Below are 23,164 nucleotides of genomic sequence, written 5' to 3'. Positions count from 1 at the left end.
TTTAGCCCTAAGCGCCGTGGGAGTCGGAAGAAAATGCCAACCAGACAAGGCTTCGTCCCAAGTCATGCAGTACATAGCACTTGGTTGCTCCTTGTAGCTGTTCTTTTAGCCAGGAGACTCTCTCATTCTTCTTGGTGCAAAGAACTTGACTGCCCCCTGAAGCCTAGGAATCGGTAGTTTCTTTCTTCGCTTACTGTCGCGGCAATTTTGACGTCTTGGTCTTGTCTCTATCGCGCTCGCGCTTGCAACTCGGGATGAGCCACTTCCCTGGGTCAAGTTCAAGAAGTGTGAGTGGGTCCTCCAGATTTACATGAAGAAAGCTAAGCGGGTCCAATAAAGGTAGGTGTGCCGAATGTGTGGGGTCCAGGGGGGAGAAGATTTAGTGGGAGTGGGGACTAGTTCTTTCCCTTGCATCTGATGTGGTGTGGTGGGACCCTGAGAAAGACCAACGTACCGGCGTTCTTTGTCGAATGATACGAGCATCATTAATCAGGGTGAAGCGCCGCAACCACCACATGAGATTTGTCATTTTGTCGTCTACGGCAATGACATGGCAAACAGCAAAAACATTCCAGCGATCGTGCAGTCAGGGGTCGAAGAAGTGTTGAATTGCACCAGTGTTTTCGTCCTCAAAGCAGCAGTGTCTCTGCCGATTACCGGAATTGGAAGGTATCACAGCACTCGTGTGCCGAACCAAAGCGCGGGGAGTGTGGTAGTCCTTGGAAGAAACTTCAACGTCAAAGCGGGCCGAAGTCTTGAATGCTCACTGTAGCTTTTCTTTCATGTCCCCGAACCCATTCTTGACATAGATTTCAAAGTCTGGCGCCCCAGCAGACTCGAATCTCCCCGCTGAGTGACCCTTGGATCAGTGTATCCAACAACGCAAAGCAAGCCCCAATTCCGCTGAATTGCTTTGGTTGCGTTTCTCTGGTTCCTCCTCTGTTCACTGCCCTTTGAAGGCAAGTGCTACCCACACCGCAATAGACTCCAAATCGGCAGCCGAGATTCCAACACCCTACACATCCCGAAACCACGCATGATCCAAAATCTCTGCCGCCGTAGCTCTCTCCGCCGGCTCCAACCGCAGCATTCTCCGGACAAGCTCGCCCACCTTGCGAAGATCTTTTCGTGACAAGTCCCTTACACCAAGTGTCCCAAAGTAGAGCTTCTTCAGCCACGTCTGCAACGTGTGCTCACCTAGTTCATGGGGAACCTCAGCACTTTCCAACTCGCGCCACTTTGGCTGCCAGCGCATTGGCATCGCTTGAGGCACGAGGTGCAGTACATCCCGCATGTAATTCGTGGGCGTCACGTCGCCCCAGGTGTTGAAGGGCGGGTGCCCAGTGACGAGTTCGAAGAGCTTTTTGGAGCAAGTTAGCCTCCACTTGAATTGGATTAAGGGCTTCACTTACCAGACATCCCATACTCCACATGTCAAACCGGTGGTCAAGACGTTCTCCAAAGATGGATTCGGGCGGCCTCAGATACTGCGGCACATGCACCGTCTCCGGCGCGTCATCCGGACCGCGAAACGCGCCCCCAAAGTCGACAATCTTGACTTGCATAGCTTGCGAAACAGGAAAATAGATTTTCGGGACTGAGGACGCGCAAATCGAGCGCTTGGGAATAGTTGGCGGTTTGGGTTTATATTTATTGGCCTCCGTCTCCGTCTTGCCGAGAATGATGCAGAAGTCCTCCTCGCTGAGGTGGTCTAATGATGGCATGGCAAAGGTGACGTTGGCGGTGTGGAGATCTGCTATGAATCAGCAAGATGGCGTGAGTGAGTGGGAAAGGGCAAAGCTAACCGCCATGGGTAATGCCTTGGCTGTGTAAGTAGTCCAGGCCAAGCAGGACTTCTTTTGCGATTCTTTTCGCCGTCTTCCCTGGCAGTCTCATGCCACCTGTGGACTGCAGCCGCTCACCCAGCAGATCAAGCACGAGACACTGATGCAATCCATACCGCCCCTGAATGACAAAGCTGTCATGCAGGCGTACCAGGTGACGTGATCCCGGATGTTGAGAGGGGTTTGCGGCCAGCGTGCGCAGAATATCTCGCTCTCTCGGATTATCGTGCGTTCTGACGCTGACCTTTAACGCAACGTATTTCCCATTCCTAAAAGCGCATGTCAGCTAAAATCTCACTCCTGTCTAGCAGAAAGATTGGCTGACGTCTGGTCTCGAGCCGCCCAAACGGTCGAGAAGCCGCCGTGTGCTATCTTACACAACGCCTTGTATCGGCCATCCAAACACTCGCCCGGACGAATGGCGCAGTAGCCTCGAGGTCCATTACGATACATCGCTTCGCCAAACGACAGACGGTCGATGTACTCGTCTCGTTCGGTGCGGTCTGCATGCCAGAACTCAGGCATCTTTAAGAAGAGGGTTGACGTGGTCGAAAGGCAACGACGATTGAAAAAAGTCCGCGGGATACAGCTGTGGTTGCTAGTGGTGCGGATGGGGTTTGTCCCGCGGGCCCAGTTGGCCATTTTTTGAGCTATCATGTGGAGTGTTCAATTAGGTGAGTTTCCTTCCTTCTTGGGTCGGTTGTTGAAAAAGAAACAAACAGGAGAGGAAATCCAAAGCCGCCTGCCTGCCTTCTCTTTTAAGCACCAGCGCGCTTCGCAGTGAGTCACGAGTTGCAAGCGACACCCCTTGGATCCAAGATAACACACCAACGCGTTCTGCTATTCTGACAACCCTTTCACCACCCATAGGTCAGACAAGACCTGTGTTTCAAAAGACCGGCAGTACCACCAGCGCAATATGTGCAAGGAGCTTTTTGCACGCTTTCCACCACACCGTCCGTCCGTCCAGCTCAACTCACTCCGTCTCCCTCCAGTCCACCCCACCGCCAGCAAAAGTTGACAACGACGGAGGAACACGACGTGATCTGGACGCCTACCGCCTGGATACATTCGTCTCTACCGTTTTCACGTCTTCTGACACTTCCAGCATCTTCACCATTTCTTTCACAATCGCTCGAGGCGATTCTTCACGACTTGTGACGTCGTTCCTGCCGCTCCCGAAGAGCGCACCTCACGACTTGAGCTTCAACATTCACGATCGGCTCGCTCCTCGGTCGTGATTCTTACGACGAGGATGACGAGCATTCAGAGATTTCTGAACACTCTCACCGCTTGTTTGAGCGCCCGAAATTGCGCTCTGCCTCTGGACACTCGATCCGACACATTATCTTATTGATCAACCTCCACGCGAGCTCCCTCCGCTCCCACCTTCACAACGTCTTCCGGAGTAAGATACACACTTTGAAGCAACTCCGGATCCTACCTACGCATCGAATCGACACTCTCTCAGAGCAAACTTCCAACAGTTGCGAGCTCCGGACTTGCTCAACGACCGTCAATTGACACTCCAAGCGATTCTAGGTAGGCGCGAAGGTTTCTGCACCCATGCCTACCTGTTTTGGCTCCAGGGATTTGACGAAGTACAAGTGCGGGTGTTTGCCTCAAGGGAGTGGAATTGTCGCCTGCCATCATGAGGCTCCTGGAAATCAACGCTGGAATGCAACAGTCCAATGCAAGCATCATTTGGGGGCCGAGTCGGATATGTTGCCCAACCATTTCAAGGGAAGCATTATCACTGGAGATCTCACACAGCCGCTGAACTATCGATCAGTGTCTGAATTTCATGCGCGACTGGTAACGTTCGTACGATGCTCAGTGGAGAATAAGCGCGCGCTTCAACTTACTCAGCCTTCTTGTTTCCCGCGTTGAGAATAAGGCAACATCCGCCATTGACAGCGTCAAATCGGACCCAATTTCCGTCGTTCTGCGTGGCTGCCTGGGTCCACACAAAATGACCATCTACGCGAAGCTGGTCATCAGCTTTGCTGGATATCTGCGCCTATCAACATCTAGTCTACTGCGACTGAGTGATTGGCTTGCGTCCTCATGCACCACACCACAGTCATTCTGCGCATCTTTTCCTTGTCCATTAAATGACAGGCCGATCCGCTGTGCCAGTCCACTGCTCCGCCCCCGACCTGCAAATCAGAGGCGTCCGCCTGCTACTGCACTACGCCGCGACCCACTTGTCTGAAAGTTGAGATCTCGGCCTCCAATTGGATAATAGACGACCGGGTAGTGGGGTGGGGTGTTGGAGTGGAATGAGAACTGCCGAGAGAACTGTCCATTGAAGCTACTACTACAGCTGAATTATATACAGCTCTCCAGTAATCCCATCATCCCACTCTTCGGCTGCAATTGAGGCTAACTGCCGAGACTCACAATATCGGAGCATGGTGTTGTTACCGGTATGTGGAGCCGTAGGAGCCGCCTGCAGCTGCAGGGGCAGCAGGGGACACTAACATGGGGCAAACTTTGCTGCTCCATTCGCTGATTTCTCGCCCTCCGACGCATGTGTGTCTTACTTCGGTCGTATCTGTACCTGGATCATACAATCATGGCCAATGAGTCTCGACACCGGGCACAATTGCAGGGGGCGACGATTCGTGTGTCTCCAGGTCGCCAAAGAATTTAAGGCCTTTACCTCCCACCTTTCCAGCCTCCATCAATCGACTTCAAGCTGCAAGAAAATGAAGAATCTATCCCGTCAATTTTGAACAATTATTACCCAAATGTCGGATCCCAGCTCTTACAATGTCGGCTGGATTTGCGCCCTACCCATTGAACAGGGAGCTGCACGCGAATTTCTGGACAAGATACATGGACCCCCAAGAGAGGTGCACACGGGAGACAGCAACACCTACACCTTGGGCGAGATTGGACCGCATCGCGTCGTCATTGCCGGACTCCCACGCGGTGACTACGGTACCACCGCTGCTGCGGGAGTTGTTACACATTTACTGCACAGTTTCCCAAATGTTAGGATTGGTCTCTTGGTTGGCATCGGAGGTGGTGCTCCAAGTGGCAACAGCGATATCAGACTCGGCGATGTGGTAGTCAGCACTCCCCCCTCGAACGGCGGTGCTGTTTTGCGGTACGACTATGGCAAAGATATTCAAGACAACGAGTACAAGATCACCGGTTTCCTGGCTCCACCTCAGCAGGCCCTCCTGACGGCGACCGCTGCGATTGAGTCCCACCATTATCGTGGCAATGGAATCCACAGCCAAATCGAGCAAACAATTCAAGGCGTACCAAAGCTGGAGAAACTCTTCGGAAGACCAAAGCTTTCTACCGATCGGCTGTTTCTGCCGCATTTTACCCACATGGACAGCGAAAAATCTTGCGAAGATGCCTGCCTCAGGAATGATGATGATGTAATGGATATCAATCCATCTGAGAAATTGGCCAAGTTCCCGCGCCGTGGCAATCGTGCAGGCGATCTAGAAATTCACTATGGGGTAATTGCTTCTGCAAATACACTCATGAAAAACGCTAAAAGACGGGATGAACTGACCCAGAGGCATGGTGTGCTTTGTTTCGAAATGGAAGCCTCAGGAGTGATGAATCATTTCCCATGCATCGTCATTCGAGGCATCTGTGACTATTCCGACACGCATAAGAACAAAAATTGGCAAGGCTACGCAGCCATGACGGCGGCCGCATACGCGAAGCAGTTGGTCGGACTAGTCGCACCCACGAACGTTGAGCGAGAGAGAACAATCAACGAGACCATGGTCAAAAGTTAGTTCCGCGTACCGAGTATTTCTAGCAATGAACACCACTGATTCCTTCAAAGAACTGCACGAAATCCAGAGTGATATTCAGAGAATGCTCGCGGAGAACGATGTCGACAAGAGAATTGCCTGGTTGTCGGCCCCAAACCCGGGGGAGAATCATGAATTCGCCAGCCACAAAAGACATTCAGGAACGGGCCAATGGCTCCTTCAAAGATCGGAATACTTGAAATGGAAATCATGCCGAGACTCAAACTCCTTCCTGTGGTTGCGCGGTAAACTTGGATCTGGAAAAACAATTCTCAGCTCGATGATCGTCGAGGATCTAAAGATGGAAAATATCCAGAGGATGGAGAACATTCCCGGAAAGCCACTTTACTTCTACTTCGATTTTGCCAATACCCGGAAGCAGTCACTGAAAGACGCACTGCGATCGTTGATCAACCAGCTGTGCAACATTGGGATAGATCCTAGAAAGTACATTCTACAAAGCGATCTACACACCAAAGAGCCGACCATTCAGTCCCTGCTTAGGATCTTCCATGCAATGGTCGAAAAGATTGGTGAAGTATGGATCGTCCTTGATGCGCTTGACGAATGCGCCACGCGACACGATTACTCCAGTGGAGAACTTCTGCCGTGGGTAGAGCAACTCATGGGCTCTCAAAAAGCCTGTAACATCCACCTTCTTGTAACAAGTCGTCCAGAGTACGATATCCTAGATGCTTTCGAAGGATGGGTCCCAAGTGACAGCATCGTGCCCATTCAGAGCGATACGGTTGCAGATGACATTGCCGCGTACATCCACAAAAGAGTCGCAGAACTTAAAATATTGAAGTCGAAACCCAAGCTTCGACTGGATCTCCAACCGAAAATTGAAGATGCTCTCCTCCAGAAAGCAGATGGAGTATTCCGCTGGGTTGCATGCCAGCTCGATGATCTCAACCGTTGCATCATACCAAGCGATATTGAAAAGACGCTGCAAACTTTGCCAGACACATTAGATGAGACTTACGCCCGCATTTTGAGAGGCAGCCCTGGAAAACCAAACCAAACTATGATCAGGATCCTCCAGTTCTTGATTTACTCCGCGGACGGGTCTTTGTCGATCAAGGAAGCTGTTGACGCAATCGCGGTTGAGCTCACGGGCGAACATCACTTCGACCCCAACAACAGACCTGAACTTCCAGAGGAACACATTGCTGCGTACTGTTCCAGCTTGGTGGAAATCTTCGATCCTGAACAGCTCGCAAGACAGCCTGAATACGTGGCTAAACAGGGATTTATATACGTGGCTAAACCGGGCTTGCGTATGAGGCTGGCACATTTCTCCGTCAAAGAATACCTAACGTCGACCAGGCTGGAACTGCACGTCCGACAAGACTTTGAGGAAAGTGTTGCTAGAGCATCTGTTGCCAAAGTCTGCCTAGCATATTGGCTAGGAGCAACCGAAATCCTTTCATCGGAGGGAATCAATCCCTTCGATTGCGACACAACCAAATGGTTCCCACTGGCAAAGACTGCTACTTCTTCATTTGCAAAAAACGCCGAAAAGGCTGGCTATTCTGACAAAATGCTTTGCTCCCTCATGGAAAGGTTCTTTACGACGAAAAATTGCCACCTTTATGCATGCCAAATTTTCAAACCGCGGAACTCAACGTTGACTCCGCTTTCGTCCGCTGCACGTCTGGGTTCTGTCTACGGAGTCAGGTTTTTGCTTCGAAATGGAGCTAACGTGAATAGTCCAAGTGGACAACATGATATGACCGGTTTAGAAGCTGCTTTTGCTGCTTTAGAAGCTGGCAACTTCAACGCGATTCAGCTCCTTACGAAAAACCACGCGGACCCAAACATACGCGGCATTGAAGATTGCTCGCCTCTGGTATCAGCTGTAGAGAGCGGAAGCCCAGAAATCATGCAGCTGCTTTTCAACAATGGGTACAGATTTAAGATTGGAGAATTCACGCAATGCCTTGGAGTGCAAGCATGTTTTGACCCAAGCGTTTTACAAACGCTGATTAGAAATTTCCCGAAGTCGAATTACCGAAACAGCGCAACCTTCGCACTTCTCACGATTGCCGCGTATCTCGGCGAGCGCGAGACATTTTGTACATTGATCAGCGAAGGTGCTGATGCCAATGGTCAGGGCGGAAAGTGGGGCAGCGCTCTGAATGCCGCAGCTTCAGCACATGAATCAGACTGCTCGATCATTATGACGATTGAATTGTTAGTTGAATTGGGCGCCGATATCAACGCAGTTCATCCAACAAAAGGCGGCCCCCTTCATCGAGCAGCTGCGGGACGTTCCAGAACAGGGACAGTCTCGTTCCTGCTTGACAAAGGCGTCAATTTCAATGAATGCGGAGAAGCTTATGGCACTCCTCTCCAGGAGGCTTTATGGGGAAGCGAATACATTTTCTTCAACCGCGGTGCTGATGTCAATTTGTGTGGTGGTACTCGGGATGACACTCCTCTCCAGGAGGCTTTATGGAAAGGCGGACACGATACGGCTTACGTTTTGATCAACCGCGGAGCTGATGTCAATTTATGTGGTGGTACTCGGGGCACAGCCCTCCTGGCTGCAGCGACCAAAGGCTACCTGGATCTGGTCAAAGCTCTGCTGCGCGCCGGCGCTGATCCGAACATTTCAAGTGGACCCAAAGGCCTCACTGCCCTTCAAGCTGCCACTGAGAGAGAACACTGGGAGGTGGCGCGTCTCTTGCTCGAGAATGGCGCGAATGAACACAAAGGATGAGGTGCATCGATAGCCCCGACTTACCAGGTGATACCCGCCACGATCACTCTCAGAGATGCCAGGCGTCGGAGGAAGAAGCAGCGAACAGAGTTGCGGCGGAACAACAGAGAGACGGAAGGAAAGCTGAAATGGAGGGGGGTCTTCGAGGAAGTCTGTCACGGATGCGCATCAGCGCACTGATAGACTAGTCACCTCAGCAGTCGCCTAGTCGTTTGTTGTTCTTGCGGCACACCTGCGGGCACCTCAACTCTAAGAACCAACCAATATCACCCTCGCCATTCGTTTCCATAACAAAGTCCGGCCAAATGGGAAGGGTTCCCTGTACCCCCTTTAGACATGTAGTGTCAGTATTGCATGGCCAAAGTGGATTATAAAGGTGCCGGTAGAACGATGGATACTGGCTTCAACTATTGACCCCCTGCGTTTTTCACCCCTGATTTTGAGCGGCCGCTGGATTTCTGACCCCCTTTTTCTCAGACGACGACTGGTTTTCTGACCCCCCTTTTCCAAATTTCTGACATCCCTCCTCCTTCTCCTTCCTTAGGGCACAACTATCTTTGCAATTACTGCGTACCCAGCGGCATTCTGCGCGATGACTGACTACTCGACAGACTGACTGCGCAACTGACCGACTTCGCGACTGACTGACCGACGAAACGACTGACCGCGCAATTGACTGCGCGACTGACTGACGACACGACTGACCGACGACAAGACTGACCGACGACAAGACTGACCGACGACAAGACTGACCGACGACACGACTGGCCGACGAAACGACCCCCTGAATACGCGGCGACTGACTACGCGATTGACTGCGCGCCGACTGACCGCGCAAATGACCGCGCAAGTGACTTTACGACTAACTGACGACACGACCAACTAGCAAAATAACAACTACCCGCCCACTCTATCTACAACTGTCCAACAGCAAAACTGACCACACAATGGCTATCCACTAACCACTTTCACACCTAGCCAATCAGCTAATAACATCACTTCTTGAAACCCCCCTGCCCTAACACTTCTACCCTTCTGCTTTTACTTCCACCCCTCTTCACTCTTTTCGCTCCTCCCATCAGGCGTCGAAAACAAAAAACAAAAATCTCCCCACTATTTCCACTCCTTACCACCCCAACTCCAACCAACAACATCACAATCCCGACCAAATAACGAAGAAAGCAGCAAATCGGCGTCGCATTCCTTCCCCTGCCCGCACTCACACATCCCTCCTAATATGCCAGCTCGCTCGCCCGCGATACGACGCATAGTCTACCAACAAGCATTGCTCCCTCTCTCCCTCCCTCCCTCCTATCTCCCTCCCTCTAGCACGAAGCCATTACTTCACATACCACACTACAATTGATCCCAGCCCTCCAACCAACCTACACACACATATCCACTCCTTAGTCCTTGCTTATCCTTATTATTCCTAACAATAGTACCACCCCACTAGAGTCAGGCCATTATCTCTACCTTACAACTTACTCACTCGCTACCTGTATGCACGCATGCATACGTGCATGTATACACAAAGACTGCCTGTCTACCTACCTGTATAGCTAGCTTTCTCTCCTCTCCTCTCCTCTCCTCTCCACGTACGTATGTACGTACGTGCTAGTACTGTACTGTACTACCAGCGCAACGAAACGAACTGAGTGCGCAAGGAGATGGATGGATATTGGACGCGCGCGCGGGACACTGGCTTCAATCACCCTTAGGCGTCGACCTTACCCCCGTGACTAAAGCAGATGTATGTATGCATGGGAAGTGAAGGAAGGCAAGATGCGCATGGCGAACTTCGAGCAATGATGTTGAGTATAAGTATGAGAAGTGAAAGTGTGTCAACAATTGGAAGATGATGGACTAGTGGACAGACGACAGACTAACACACAAGAGCGCCATGCCACCATTATTCAAACTCTCATTGCCCAAACTAAAACAACCAAGAAGCCCGCCCCGCCGCCGCTCTGCATCGCCGCACTTGATGATTAGGGGCAACAAGGTCTAAACGCACCAACAGCACGACGCACAAACGCAACAAAGATGGCAGGCGCAGAGACAGCGGCAATAATACAATAAGATCAAGACTGTTTAAACAATACATGTACCGTGGTACCGTAGCAATATCAAAAGGGTAATCCAAAGCGATCCAAACAAACCAAACCATACCATCAACGCGTTACACCCTGCTACGCTTTGCTAGTACTGACTGCTGAAAAGAATAAAGACAGAGGCGTTTCGTTTAGCTCGTGTGTAGAGGGGCGTGTTTCGTTTGCGTTGCGTTGAGGTGCGTTGCTTCGTCTCATTTCGTTTCGTTGCGTTGCGATGTGCCCAAAGGCAGACAGAGACAAGAAACCGAGACTCGCGAGGGCAGAGCAAAGCAGAGCAGACCAAAGCAAAGCAAAGCGCACGCAGCAAAGCAACCAAAAGATGAATGACGACAACAGACGAGCCGAAAGAACAACAAGAAATAAACACCGAGAAGCGTAAAAATGTGCAAGACCGAGCGAGCGCGCCTCACTCTTCCTGATGACTCCGTGCCCGTCTCCCTTTTTCTCGTGTACATATGAGGGTGGTTCCAAATGCCAGACACGCGCGCTCCTAATGACGCCAGTACCTGCGACGGCACAATACGACAAAGGGACAGACAGACACCGACCGACCCAGTGCCTGCTCTACTCGCCTCCTCTGCCAGGCTCAAGCGGCTCGCCGCCACCCGCGCCCCTCAGGTACTCCTCCCAGGCGGCGGCCTCGGCCATGCAGGCGTGGGCGGCGGTCGGGCTGGTGGCGCCCGAGCTGCTCGAGACGATGCTGTCCCACTCGTCCAGGATGTAGCGGAGGGGGCTGCCGGGCGACGAGGCGGCCGTGACAAGACTAGGTGCGAGCTTGTTGAGGGCGCGCCAGCTGGTGGTGGAGGGGCTGTTCTCTGCGGTGGAGGCTGAAGTGTGGCGGGGACTGCTGCTGGAGGAGGCGGGGGTGGATGTTATGCGGGATGGCTTTGGCGAGAGACGGGCTTCTTCTTTCCCCTGCTCGTCCGCGAAGCATTGTCGGTGGTGTTGCGGCGGGAGACGGGGAGTTGTTGAGCTGGATACACCCGTCAGTAGGCTGGGTCGTGGCAAAGTACAGGGGGGAGGTACAGGCAGGGGTCGCAGTAACGAAAAAGCCACCAAGCAAGCAAGCAACGCTTCATATCAAACGCTTTTTTGACGCAAAGCAAGCAGCATTAACGTACCTGGCCCGCCGTCGTGGCTACGTACCTGGTGCTGGTTCGCGGGCTGCTGCGCTCGGATTCGGGGGGCGACGTGCGGAGTTCCGAGACGGAGCTGTTGCTGCTCGAATGACTACCCGGCGCAAACTTGGTGTTTTCCTTTTCCGGCTCCGTCGTGTCCCAGTCGTCCCACGCTTCGTCCAGAGTCTGGCTGCTAGGCTGGCTGCGGAGAGTCTTTTGCGGCGACTTTGCCGGAGCGGGCTTGACCACGGCGGGTTGCGGGGCCCGCACCGCCTCGATTCCATGCTCCTTCCAGAAATTGGATTCAATGTCAATGAGTGAGGAGCTGTCTCCAGACGGATGAATTGACTTTGATTTTCTTCTCGCGATATTGACGGTCCTGGAGCGGCTCAGCCCGCCTTCGTTGGTGAGACGCCGTCTGTTTTGCTGCGGAGTACTCCGCGGAGGACTTGCGGCCGGTTCATCTCCAATTGCCGCCTGCCTCAAGTCTCCCCAGAACGTTATCAAGCCATCTTTCAAGTCGGTTGCCATCTGGCGTCCTGTCCGCAACAATGCCTCTGAAGTGTGATCTTGCGACTCGGTTCGTTCCCGCGAAGAATCGACGGGAGTCGTGGAGGAGCGTCCGCGCGGGGGGTAAGGGGCATCGTCGAGCGTGTCGTCCAAGGCGGTGGAGAATGGAGCGTCATTGGCCGATTTGGTTGGTGACAGCAGGGAGAGGGTGCGAGTGTGGCGCGAGCCGCTAAAGACCTTGCGGTTCGACTGGCGCTGACCGTTGAGAATCATGCGCCTCCTCTCCATTTCCTTTTCCGCCCAGCTGGGGCCGTCGGGATCGTCGTCAAAGAGACCGTTTGCAAGGACCGTGTCGACGGGCTGCAGCGGGTGGAAGCCATAGGCGCCCTTTTGGCCGAGGCGAGCGGCCTCGTGTGTGGCCCATTGCTTCTTCAATTCCTTCAGAGTATCCTCGGCCTTGGACAGCTCCTCGCGAAGCTCGAGCACGCGGCGCTCCTGTGCGGCCAGCGCGGTGAAGAAGTTGGCGTCCGGGGAGTGCGGAGGGTGCTCGGGGGATCGTACAGGGCTGGTGCCGATCCACGAGGCAGGGCGAGAACGCGGCGTTGGAATGCTGGGGACGGCGGACGAGGCGGCGGCGGGTTGCACGGGGAAATTCAGCGACAGACGCTTGCTGTGGCGAGAGGCAGCGTCGGCGTGCGACAGAGAGCGGCCGTGAGAGGACATGATTGATGTTGTAGAGGGAGAGGAGGTGGAATTGGAGGAAGACGGGCCTGGACCTGGGCGAGGCATGCCTTGGGGATGAGAGCGCCGGTTGGCTCGTGAGCGCGGCGGAGTCGTGATGTCGCCGGGCACGGATGCGGCAGCGCGATGGTGGCCACGAGCGGCGCGCATCATATCATCAAAGTCGTCGTCGGCTCGCGATGTCTTGCGAGGAGTCTGAGGCATTCGACGACTTGAAGTTGGAGTTGGTGCATGTTCGCACAGAGACAGCGCGATCCTGGGCCCAAGTCGCCAAGAAGCCAGCGTGAGGGCGAGTCCCAGGCAGATTCGGCGGTGCCAATGGTTGAGGAATAAAAAGTCGAAGAGAAACATGGCAGTCGTGCCCGACCGTGACACGTATCAGGCCATGGTCATGATTGGAACTGAGTTGGGCTCTGGATAACTACCTAGATGAGTACCTGTAGTAGTAGTGGTAGAGGTTGGGGTTCGACAGGGCTGACCGGCCCTCGTGCGCTCGTGTGGCCGGGCAACCAGCGGATGCGAGGTAACCATGGGAGCAAGGGAGAGAGGACGAGGTTGTCAATTGGGTTGTCACTGTCAGTCTGCCGTGAGAATTATCGCTAGACTCCGTCTCGTTTGTGTCAATCATCCGCATGCTCGTGCGCAGACGGCCGGGAGATCCTACGGCCATGCTGTGGGTCTTTTCCAGTGACTCTTAACGGTCTCATCACGGTCAAAATTATTGATATTTTTTTGCAGCGCTAGAAGAAGAAAGAAAGATTGATACTGGCGGCCGTAAGAGTGACTCTTTTTCTCTCCATCGTCGTCGCTGGGAGCCCCCAGTTCCTGTGGTGCGCCCGTTTCCCAAAACGGCAATATCACAACACGCCGGCCAAACGCCTCCATCTCGGTGGCGCAACACCATCCAGGCCAGAACCACAACTTCTGTCTCTCTCCGGTACCTGCAGTAGCCGCTGCAGTCAGACTCTCCAAACGCCCGCTGCCCGCTGCCCGCTGCCACTGTTTTTCCTCTCGCCTCGCCTCTCCAGCCTTCTCCCGCCGCCGTGCCGCGCCCCCACCACCTGCACAACACTCTGCGTCTCCAGCCAACTGCAACACCACAATTCTCCATCGCCATCATCTCTTCTCTCTCTCGGTCCTGACTCGGCCGGTACGTGGAGACTGGCGTCGGGGGTGATCCGCCTGTGCCTGTGCTTGTGGTTGCTGTGGGGAAGCATCATCGCTGTCACCGCTACCCACACAGCCCAAGTCCGTGCCCATTCCACTCGGTCGCCCATGTTAAAGTCCATCCCACCGGGTCTCCCAGCTTCTCCCAAGCATTTCTACTCTTCCATCCTTACTCCGAGGACAAAGACGACTCCTGCATAACCCACCGCTCTCCCATCCCGCCGGCGCAATGGCTGACGACTACCAGGTCCTCGAGGAGCTCGGCAGTGAGTTTGTTTCTTCTGGTCGCTTTCACAAAACTAACCGCTTGCAGGTGGCAGCTTCGGGACCGTCTACAAGGCCATTGAAAAGTCGACTGGCGAAATCGTCGCAATCAAACACGTCCGTCTCCCCCCGCTGCTTGCGCATCCGAAACCCACCTGACCGCATCCCAGATTGATCTCGAAGGCAGCGACGATGACATCAAAGAAATCCAGCAAGAAATCGCCGTTCTGAGTGCTTGCGCCAGTCCGTTTGTCACACAGTACAAGACGAGTTTTGTGCGGGGCGTCAAGTTGTGGATCGTCATGGAATTTCTGGGTGGCGGCTCTTGTTTGGACCTCGTATGTCCCCATCAACCGTCCTCCGGGTGTCGCTGACCAATCAGATGAAACCTGGTCCATTCTCCGAGTCCCAAATCGCCGTCATTTGCCGAGAGCTTCTCCTTGGTCTGGATTATCTTCATCTGTCGGGCAAAATCCACCGTGACATCAAGGCTGCCAATGTCCTCCTCGCCGAGTCGGGCAAGGTCAAGATTGCCGACTTTGGCGTCGCCGCCCAGCTGACCAACATCAGCTCCCAGCGCATCACCTTTGTCGGTACTCCCTACTGGATGGCGCCCGAGGTCATTCAAGAGATGGGCTACGACTGCAAGGCAGACATTTGGTCGTTGGGAATCACGGCAATCGAAATGGCAAAGGGCGAGCCGCCTCACGCAGACACGCATCCCATGAAAGTCTTGTTCCACATTCCCAAGGCCCCAGCACCGCGGCTCGAGGGTCCGTTCTCAAGAGATTTCAAAGACTTCATCTCCCAGTGTCTTGTCAAAGACCCAGACCGAAGGGCGTCGGCCAAGGACCTGCTCAAACACAGATTCATTCAACGCGCAGGCAGAGTAGACGTGCTCCGAGACCTGGTCGAGAGGAGGCGCAAGTACGACGCCAATGCCACCAAGGCATCTCAACCCAAGTACTACGAAGAGACTCTGTAAGCATCTCGATCCTTTTGCATGACTTGACTGACTTTCCAGGCGCGAATACAACAATGGCGCCCAAGACGATGACGAATGGGTCTTTGACACCATCAAACCCATCCAGCCCAAGCGGCCGCGCAAGTCGTCGAAACTCGAATTTCCAACCGAGCTCATGGAGAAGATGGATGTCAATGCTGGCCCGCTGGGCAAGCCAACTGCAACCTACAACACTTCACGTAGATCCTCGACTCGCCAATCGAGCGCCTCGACCATGTTCAAGATTGCGACAGACTCGACGCAGACTCCGACCCGGGACCCGCTCTCGCTCGACATGAACTTTGGCAACGGCACTTCGACAGTGCGCCCTTTCCGCCGCGTATCTGCCGCCATGGAAAAGCAAAAGAGTGCAGACGTAGAGGTTCCTACCCCTGCAAAGTCTGCCGTCATTTCGTCTTTTTCGTCGGCTGACACTCTCCTCGCGGAATCACAGAGCGAAAATGAGCCTCCGTTACCCCAAGGAACAGTCGCCCGTCTGACCAAAGAATCCATGCTCGGCCGCCGCGCCTTTGTCAAAGCCGTCTCGACTTCTTTCGAGGAGACGCAGGCGCAAACGAGCGAATTGCCCAAGCGCGAAGCTCTAGCCCGTGCTGCGGCGGCATGGACTGCCCTTGACCGTGTAGACCCCGAGGGTGAATTCCTCCTGTTGCGCAACATTATCGAAAAGGTCCAGGCAGATCCGAAGCTCGCATCTGCTCTGGGTGTGTTGCCACAAAACATGCCCCAGTCTCCAGCCCCGACCGAGATCATGACTCCAATCACACCCGCTCCTTCGTCAAAGGTGCCCGATCCCTTTTCCAACATTACAAACAACGCCACGCCGAGTCGAGCGGCCAAAGAACGCTCGCCGCGCTCACCTGTTTCGCCGGCGACGCCAGCCAAACAGTCCAAACCTGCAAAGCCGGTCCACGTCCCGATCAATGTCCCGCGCCAGCAGCTGCCCCGGCCCGTCACTGCCTCCAAGATCCCCCAACAGACAAAGCCCACGGACGCACAGCGACGGCGCTCCGCCCTCAGCAACAGCAGCGGCAGCGGCAGCGGCAGCAATGGCAGCAGCCGAAGCAGCCGCTCCGCCAACTCCAGCAATTCAACCGACTTGAACGCGGCGGCAGCGGCGGCAGCCAACCGACGAGGCAGCACAGCTACGACGGACAGCAGCGGCAGCAGCAGCGGCGGCAAGAGGCGCGGAAACAGCATCGACGAGAAGAAGCTGCCCGGCTACGTCAAGCCGGGCATGGAGTACACGGGTTTGCTCGCAGACGTCTTGTACGGCAGGTGGATGGAGGGCCTGGTGAGCCGGTGGCCGAAGCCCTAGGCGTAGGCGTAGTGGTCGGTTATTGGGTGGCGGTCTCTGTCCTGCAAGGAGACGAGGGATGAACGAGGAAAATTTTCAAAAAGTGATACCCACAGGGTCGGTCGGTTCGGTTCGGGTTTGGGTTTGGGAAACACGGAATCGGGGAAAAAGCGAAACCAGGTTTGTATTTCTCTTCGTTGTACTGCTCCTTTCTTGCTCCCCCATTTCCCCTGTACAAGTTTTGGTTCGTCCACGCACTGTACTTGCTTCTTGGTCTTTTTGGTCTTTTTGGTTACATACGTCGAGCTCTTTCTTTGCGCGGCAATGCGGTTATGATAGATAGATTCCTCATTCCTCGCTTTTTCCTCGTTCTCTCGTTGTTACTACTTGCTGTATGGCCCGGCGCGTCTTCTGCTGCCTTGCCTTGCTTTTTTGCGAATCGGCACTTCCCTCCTGCCCACTCCTCTGCTCGATCGATCGATCGAGACACTGTTTGCGCAGTCGCTCGTTCATCATTCCCCTACCCCATACCTCTCCCCTCTCTCCTCTCCTCGACTGCTTTTGAATGTGGTCTGGTCTTTGGACACCACCACAACAACAACAATGTACGAACGAAGAATGACGACCGACGAAAGACGACTATGACGACGAATGCTTTTTGGCAAGACGGCAAACTACTCTGGCATTGGTACGATACACGCAACGCACGCAACGCAAGGCACGAACGTCATGATGGATCAATACGTACGCACGCATGGCTTTCTTGGTGGATGAAGTAAATTGTATTGGATTGGATTGGATTCGCTTAAACCTGTTGGTGGTGGTGCCGATATCGAGTGACGAAGAGCATGAGATGGGTGCTATGGCACGATGGCGGTGGAAGTTGGGGTTCGGTGTGCTTTTATGGCAACGGCAATGGAAACGGCTGAATATGATGATATTACTGCACTGTACGGCCGAAGATGAAGAATCGATTTGTTTGGGTGCTTGACGACTGCGTGTACAGATGTACTGATCGCGCTTCTTTGTCTCGATGAGTTGGAACAAGAAGGCATTGTTGATTCTGTCGAACTGTAATAGTGCATTACTGCCACCTGCATTGTAGGTAGTTACAGCTTCGAATATAACTGACGTATGTCTCCATCTCTGTCTGTCTGTAGATCTTCCTCGCCATCTCTTTCTCATCAACACCGCAGCCCGTCAGTCAGTCCTCAACTCAGCAACACGCTCTTACCCTTATCATCCGCTTGAACCTTCTCCTCGCGCTCGTCTACTTACATACTCACCCCTCGTATCCTCCGCTTGTACTTGTCGTTGTACATACCTCCATGTCTCCCATCTCCGCCGGCCACAGTACAAACACATCCACAGCACGCCCGACGCTCATCTTTTCTTTGTTCGTAGCGTGATAGACACCTTAAGTAGCCGCCCGGGGCGCGCTACCGCATACGACACTCTGAAAGTTTTCCCACTGGGTGTTGCGTTCAGTTAACATGGTTCATGCAATATGGACACTTCAAATTCTTCGTTTTCTCTCCATTTCTGGGTAGTTGCGCGATGATGCCGCCAAGTTACGTCGCTTCCGCCCTCCACCGCTTCCGCCATTATCATACTCAATACACGCTCTTGCGACGCCGCAACTGTTGATGATGGAATGGTATTACTGCATCGACCGACCGACCGCCACTCTCGACCACCCGACCAGGCAGTAAAATAGCCGAACCTTCCCTCTCCTCTGAGCACCAAGCTCTTTTCGCACTACCGCACCATACTCTCTCCTCATCTCCTCCTGCGTCCTCGTCTTCGTTGTCGTCGCAGCCTCGGCCCCATCTTCGCCTAGCCCCCACCAGACAAGACAAAACAAACCTCGCCCGTCTCTCCCGCCACTCCCTTCCTCGTTTTGGCTCCCTCAAACTCGCTCTCCTTCCTTCAACCCCGCACAGTTCCCCTCTCTCGCTCTCTCTCTCACTTCGCTCACGCCCGCCCTACTTGGCCGGCCGGTCGCACAGCGGCGTGGCAAACGTCGCGACGCAGTCCTCCTGCGGGGACGAGACGCTGCAGTAGTAGGCGATCTTGCCCGGGTCGTCCCACGCCACGAAGATTTGCACGTTGCCGATGTAGACGGTGCCCTGGGATGTGTCAATGTCTAGTCTTTGAGAGAGAGGGGGGGAGAGTTGAAGATGGGGGAAAGGAGGCGAGGAGGAGCAGAGAAGGAGGGAGGCTGCGGCGGTCTTGTCTACCCCTGACATCTACCCCACCCCACCACCCCTCACAAACAAACCCATCATCCCCCCACACACATACCTGGTAGTACGGCAGATTCAACCCTCCACACGTGCCCACATTGGGCGGCGGTCCCACCGGCGGAGCCCCCAGCGCCCGGCGGACCGTATCCTCAATCCTGGCCTCCGAAATCTGCGCCTGCTGCGCCGGGCACCCGATGCGGTACGGGAAGCCGACCGCCCGGAAGGCGCCCAGGAAGCCTTTGTACGTGTCGTCCGCGTTGTCGGGGTAGCACGGGCAAGTGTTGCCTGCGGGGGGCAGGAGGGCCGGGTCGGCGACGGCGAGGGGCGCGGGGGAGGCGAGGGTGAGGGGGGTGAGGAGGAGGGGGAGGAGGGGGAGGAGGAGGGAGCGCATTTTGGGGTTGGTTTTGGTGGTGAAGTAGATTGTGAGAAAGAGGTGGAAGGAGGCTCGAGAGGCGGTTTGACTGCAGGTACAAATTGCTTCGCTGTAGGAACCCGCTGCACCTTACAGGCTTGCCGAAGCGCGTGGGAGACCTACCGTTCAAATACACCTCCTCCTCCTACTCCCCTCACTCCTCTCTCCTCTCTCCTCGTTTGATTGACTTCCGGTTCGGTCCCCTACCTAAACGGCTAAACGCCAAACTCCGCCGCCAACAGATCATTTGCAAGTCAATAAGAAGCCAACAAGCTCTAGGTAGAAACTCTCAGGGAAAAAGGTAGCGGCGCGAAGCATAAAGCTACAATGTGACTTGTTCGGGTTGACTCCAACTGACCGATTGACTGACGGCAAGCAAAGAAAAAGTTGACAAGTTTTTACGCTCCTCGTGAAGCTTGACCAAACGTCTTGTTGGGCCATGCCTACCTACTTACCGATGCCACGGCCGTGCTCGTATACCGGCTGCGTTCGGAAGGCACCGATGGCGTGTAAGGTGGAATTCGGCATCTGCCTTAGTAGAAGACAGGCAGGGCGGTAAGTACACAGGCAGATACTAGGATTCAGGCTAGAGGGTAAAGGCGAGCGATTGATGAGACCCGTAATTGCGCGCGTCCGCTTTGGTCTTTTCAATCTCCTGTTCGACGTCAGCCATCTGGTGTGGTTTCTCCCGGGGAGCGCGGCGAAACACATTGTGGCGATGCAACAGCATGCCAGGGAGTGTGGCAGTGCCGCGGACCGTCCGTCCGTCCTCAACGAAGAAGAAGAAGAAGAAGAAGCAAATTAGGTCCACGGATGATGCTGGGCGCGCAAAAAATTGCCTTGAGCACAAGCAAGGCAGATCAGCCGGATGTGGATAACCTTGTCGCGCAACCTAACGCTTGCGAGCAGTTGTATTTTTAGAGAGGCGTCGCAAGCGTGGTTCTGGTTGGTCGATGGAGATGATCAAGAGTCGGTCACTCGCCGCGCGCAAAACCTTGTCGAGTAATTTGCTGGGAGCATCCAGAGCAACCGCTCAAGACTTAATCCTTAATCCAGCAAGATTAGGCCGCGTTTACGCGGCCAAGTCGCGCAAAAAAGGTTGTGGCCGAGGCATTTTGAGTTAATTGAAACGCGAGCGAGCTAAAGCCCACGACAACAAACGGGTGCGGTGCGGCTGAAGACGACGAGGCACAAGAGGGGCAAGTGGGTGCGAGAAAAAGGACCGAGCGGAAGGGGAGAGGGAAAAGAAAGACTTCGACAGCTCGTGTTGCTGCGCCGGGTATCCAGGGAGAAGCTGAAGACTTTAAAGAAGTCGTCGAGTGGAACGAGACAGCGAGAGGAAAATGTGTCGCCATTCGTCGACCAGAGAGAGTAGAAAGAAACTTTTCCGTTGGAGAGCTTGGTAGGCAGAGCAGGAGCCGCGCGAAGCGGATAAGGTGTCTATTGTACAGTAAACAAAGACGAGCGCCGGGCATGCCGTGGATATGTACGCTCAGACGGCGAAGATGGAAATATGCACAACGACAAGTACAAGCAGAGAGAGACACAGAGAACAGAGAGAAGAAAACATGGAAAGGAGAAGGGAAGTCGAACATACCACCACGCAACACTCCATTCCACTCCTCTCACCGCGCATCCAAGCGCCTCACAGCCTCCCAAACCCTCTCCACCGCATCCCTAGCCCTCCTCCTCTCCTCCGCCCCCTCATCCGCTTCGACCTTACTCTTGCCCTCTCCCGCATCCCTGACGACATCCCTGACCCAACTCTCGGCCTCCCTGAGCGCCACTCTGCCCTCTTCCCTGACGACGCCCTCCCACTCGTTCCGCGCCTTCTCCCACTTCTTCTGCAGGCGCATCAGGCTCCACGCGATGCCGACGGCCGCAACGCCGCCCGCTTCGTACGCGCTCAGGGCCACGCCGAGGTGCGTCGGCAACAGCGCCGAGATGTGCAGCAGGGCGGCGAGGGCGGACGCAGCGCCCGACGTCGACAGCGTCTGTAGGACGAGACGCTGTGCGGCGGCTTGCAGGGGCGGGACGGAAGACGCGAGCAGGTGGTGGCGGGAGCGCGAAATGGTTTGAGGATAGACATAAGGGGGTGGTTTGATCGGGAGGGGAGAGTCGTTGTCAACGACCGAGTCCTCAGGCGCTTTGCGCAGGTCGCTGAGGTAGAGAGGAGGCGGGTTTCCGAACTTTGGTTTCTCGAGGGGGCGTGTCGATTGAGGAATGGGGGCACGATTCTGCGAGGAGGCGGCAGAGAAAAAGCCCGCTTCATGGAGGCGGCCGGCAAGCCAAACAAGGCCCTTCTCGGCGTCGGCGAGCCAGCGGCGCTCGAGAATGTCGCCGGCAATCATGGCCACGTCGTCGACGCGCCAGAAGAGCTTCCACCACGCGAGCTTGCGCCAGTAGGGCCCCGCAAACGCGTGGTCGAGCCGCCCGCGCAGCTCCGTGTGCGAGCGCTCCGCCCACACGCCCAGCGCTTCGATGATGGCCGTCTTGGTCGACTCGGGGATCGACGAGGCGAGCAGCTCCTGCAGCCGCCGCTTGTCGTCGGCTGTGATGGCGCTCTCCGTGTCGGCGAGGACGGATCGGATCAGCTCGGCCACGGCGGGCTTGAGGGACTGCGCGGCGGCGGCCTCGTTCGTCGTCGTTGTCGTGCCTTGGGCGAGCCAGGTGGTGAGCGCAGGCATGCCGCTGCGGAACCAGCCACGCTCGAAGAAGCCCGAGTTCTGAATCGACTCGCGAAAGCGGTCGAGCGCCTGGATGCCCAAGTCCACGTCCACCGCGACGTACTTGTCCGCGGCCATCTGGTCGGGCTCTTCTGCCGGAGCCGGCAGCCCCACGGCCAGCTTGACCGTATCCGCCGACAGATGCTCCTCGCCCTGCGCGGCAACAAAGCGGCCAAACGTGACGGTACTCTCCAAGCCTTCGCCAAACACAATCGCGCGGTGGACGGGGTACGTGACGTTGATGAGGCGGCCGGTAGCGGAGGTGGGCGTCTGGAGCGTCGGGACGAGGATGGCATCGCGCGGCTTCTCCGCATCCGACGACACTGGCGCGACGAAGCTGGCATTGAGGGAGGATATCAAGATTTCAATGTTGTGCCTCTGCAGGACGTTCGACGGGACCGAAATGGTGCGGAGGAGCGGGTTGAAGGGGTGGATGTCGGACTCGTCTCCATAGCTGCATCAATCAGTCCGCGCCAACGAGCCAAAAGACTGCCCTGACATACCGCAGCAAAATAGCCTGGCCGTTCCCACTCGCACTCTTCTCCAGTTCTTCCTCCCAAGCTCCCTTGTCGGCGAGCGGATCCGCCAGCAAAAGTCTGACCAGCCGTTTGGCGGCCCTCTGGTCGCCGAGGCTCAGCACTGTCGGGCGGCATCAGCTACGTTGACAGAACCAGTGTTGTCGTGGTCGACGCACCTGCAACCCTCACGACCGGGTCATTTCGCTCCAAGCTCCTCAGCGCCAGCTGCAGCCGGCTCAGGTTGATATATGTCGCGGCGTCCGACTTGAGCGCGTCCAATGCCTGGTGCAGCTCCTTCAAGCGAGCAGGACCTTCCAGCGGCGCATTGATGGCAGTGCGCGAGGCCAGAGTCGAGCCATTGTTGCGGCGGTTGTGTTGGAGGGACGAGGCGAGTTGTGCGCGGCGGGCGGCCAAGGATGGACGCGACAGCGAGCTACCGAGGCGCCATAACGAGCAGGAAGGGCAGACGTATGCGGACGAGGGTCGCGAGAAAGGTGACTTGGCGAGCCTCTGTGCGGAATTGAACCGTGGAGGCATTGGGTCTCAGGGCGAGATTTTTGGGACGACGGGAGGTTGTAATGTTGCGCATCGGCCAATGGCAAAGTTGAGCTGCAGCTCCCGTGCCCCATTTCGTCATGCGGCCAAGCCCGCTCCATGGATGTCACTCAAGCAG

General features: G+C 55.2%; 8 protein-coding genes across 8 annotated transcripts; 4 read left to right on the top strand and 4 right to left on the bottom strand.

The window, feature by feature from the left end:
- Nucleotides 1–745: 745 nt before the first annotated feature.
- On the bottom strand, nucleotides 746–2,419 carry BKA78DRAFT_286336 (kinase-like domain-containing protein). Its single transcript, XM_066885715.1, has 5 exons — nucleotides 2,400–2,419; nucleotides 2,170–2,345; nucleotides 1,806–2,113; nucleotides 1,413–1,756; nucleotides 746–1,360 (listed from the first exon to the last, which is right to left on the bottom strand). Exons 2-5 carry the CDS (start codon nucleotides 2,295–2,297, stop codon nucleotides 1,016–1,018), a joined length of 1,125 nt encoding a protein of 374 aa, XP_066740861.1. The 5' UTR covers nucleotides 2,298–2,345; nucleotides 2,400–2,419; the 3' UTR covers nucleotides 746–1,015.
- Nucleotides 2,420–4,538: 2,119 nt separating this feature from the next.
- BKA78DRAFT_321168 (nucleoside phosphorylase domain-containing protein) lies at nucleotides 4,539–5,663 on the top strand. The gene has a single exon (XM_066888999.1). The coding sequence runs from the start codon at nucleotides 4,598–4,600 to the stop codon at nucleotides 5,612–5,614; it is 1,017 nt and encodes a 338-aa protein (XP_066740860.1). The 5' UTR covers nucleotides 4,539–4,597; the 3' UTR covers nucleotides 5,615–5,663.
- Nucleotides 5,412–8,571, top strand: BKA78DRAFT_181719 (ankyrin repeat-containing domain protein). Its single transcript, XM_066883419.1, has one exon. The coding sequence runs from the start codon at nucleotides 5,640–5,642 to the stop codon at nucleotides 8,355–8,357; it is 2,718 nt and encodes a 905-aa protein (XP_066740859.1). The 5' UTR covers nucleotides 5,412–5,639; the 3' UTR covers nucleotides 8,358–8,571.
- A 2,888-nt stretch (nucleotides 8,572–11,459) lies between these two features.
- On the bottom strand, nucleotides 11,460–13,280 carry BKA78DRAFT_181692 (uncharacterized protein). Its single transcript, XM_066883418.1, has one exon. It carries the CDS (start codon nucleotides 13,189–13,191, stop codon nucleotides 11,584–11,586), a length of 1,608 nt encoding a protein of 535 aa, XP_066740858.1. The 5' UTR covers nucleotides 13,192–13,280; the 3' UTR covers nucleotides 11,460–11,583.
- A 570-nt stretch (nucleotides 13,281–13,850) lies between these two features.
- Nucleotides 13,851–16,766, top strand: BKA78DRAFT_374092 (kinase-like domain-containing protein). Its single transcript, XM_066892782.1, has 5 exons — nucleotides 13,851–14,273; nucleotides 14,321–14,388; nucleotides 14,442–14,609; nucleotides 14,654–15,252; nucleotides 15,296–16,766. The coding sequence occupies exons 1-5, from the start codon at nucleotides 14,237–14,239 to the stop codon at nucleotides 16,608–16,610; spliced, it is 2,187 nt and encodes a 728-aa protein (XP_066740857.1). The 5' UTR covers nucleotides 13,851–14,236; the 3' UTR covers nucleotides 16,611–16,766.
- On the top strand, nucleotides 16,767–17,409 carry BKA78DRAFT_181677 (uncharacterized protein). The gene has a single exon (XM_066883417.1). It carries the CDS (start codon nucleotides 16,922–16,924, stop codon nucleotides 17,366–17,368), a length of 447 nt encoding a protein of 148 aa, XP_066740856.1. The 5' UTR covers nucleotides 16,767–16,921; the 3' UTR covers nucleotides 17,369–17,409.
- Nucleotides 17,410–18,574: 1,165 nt separating this feature from the next.
- Nucleotides 18,575–19,226, bottom strand: BKA78DRAFT_355185 (uncharacterized protein; the record flags this gene model as incomplete). Its single annotated transcript, XM_066891857.1, has 2 exons — nucleotides 18,575–18,718; nucleotides 18,894–19,226. The coding sequence occupies 2 exons, from the start codon at nucleotides 19,224–19,226 to the stop codon at nucleotides 18,575–18,577; spliced, it is 477 nt and encodes a 158-aa protein (XP_066740855.1).
- Nucleotides 19,227–20,872: 1,646 nt separating this feature from the next.
- On the bottom strand, nucleotides 20,873–23,028 carry BKA78DRAFT_255880 (uncharacterized protein; the record flags this gene model as incomplete). Its single annotated transcript, XM_066885035.1, has 3 exons — nucleotides 20,873–22,427; nucleotides 22,477–22,612; nucleotides 22,668–23,028. The coding sequence occupies 3 exons, from the start codon at nucleotides 23,026–23,028 to the stop codon at nucleotides 20,873–20,875; spliced, it is 2,052 nt and encodes a 683-aa protein (XP_066740854.1).
- Nucleotides 23,029–23,164: the final 136 nt, after the last annotated feature.

Source organism: Phyllosticta capitalensis (assembly GCF_038381095.1).
Source record: "Phyllosticta capitalensis strain CBS 128856 chromosome Unknown BKA78scaffold_9, whole genome shotgun sequence".
Lineage (NCBI taxonomy): Eukaryota > Fungi > Ascomycota > Dothideomycetes > Botryosphaeriales > Phyllostictaceae > Phyllosticta > Phyllosticta capitalensis.
Note: the sequence above shows the minus strand (reverse complement) of the source record. Positions and strands in the feature narration are given on the sequence as shown.

Excerpts from the sequence above, each read along its gene's own strand:
- BKA78DRAFT_321168 (XM_066888999.1), top strand. The coding sequence starts at position 4,598 with ATGTCGGATCCCAGCTCTTACAATGTCGGCTGGATTTGCGCCCTACCC.
- BKA78DRAFT_374092 (XM_066892782.1), top strand. The coding sequence starts at position 14,237 with ATGGCTGACGACTACCAGGTCCTCGAGGAGCTCGGCA. Across the intron at positions 14,274-14,320 it reads GGTCCTCGAGGAGCTCGGCA|GTGGCAGCTTCGGGACCGTC; the intron begins GTGAGTTTGTTT and ends AACCGCTTGCAG. Across the intron at positions 14,389-14,441 it reads AAATCGTCGCAATCAAACAC|ATTGATCTCGAAGGCAGCGA; the intron begins GTCCGTCTCCCC and ends ACCGCATCCCAG.
- BKA78DRAFT_181719 (XM_066883419.1), top strand. The coding sequence starts at position 5,640 with ATGAACACCACTGATTCCTTCAAAGAACTGCACGAAATCCAGAGTGAT.
- BKA78DRAFT_181692 (XM_066883418.1), bottom strand. The coding sequence starts at position 13,191 with ATGTTTCTCTTCGACTTTTTATTCCTCAACCATTGGCACCGCCGAATC.
- BKA78DRAFT_286336 (XM_066885715.1), bottom strand. The coding sequence starts at position 2,297 with ATGTATCGTAATGGACCTCGAGGCTACTGCGCCATTCGTCCGGGCGAG. Across the intron at positions 2,114-2,169 it reads TGGGCGGCTCGAGACCAGAC|GAATGGGAAATACGTTGCGT; the intron begins GTCAGCCAATCT and ends ATGCGCTTTTAG. Across the intron at positions 1,757-1,805 it reads CCAAGGCATTACCCATGGCG|CAGATCTCCACACCGCCAAC; the intron begins GTTAGCTTTGCC and ends GCTGATTCATAG.
- BKA78DRAFT_181677 (XM_066883417.1), top strand. The coding sequence starts at position 16,922 with ATGATAGATAGATTCCTCATTCCTCGCTTTTTCCTCGTTCTCTCGTTG.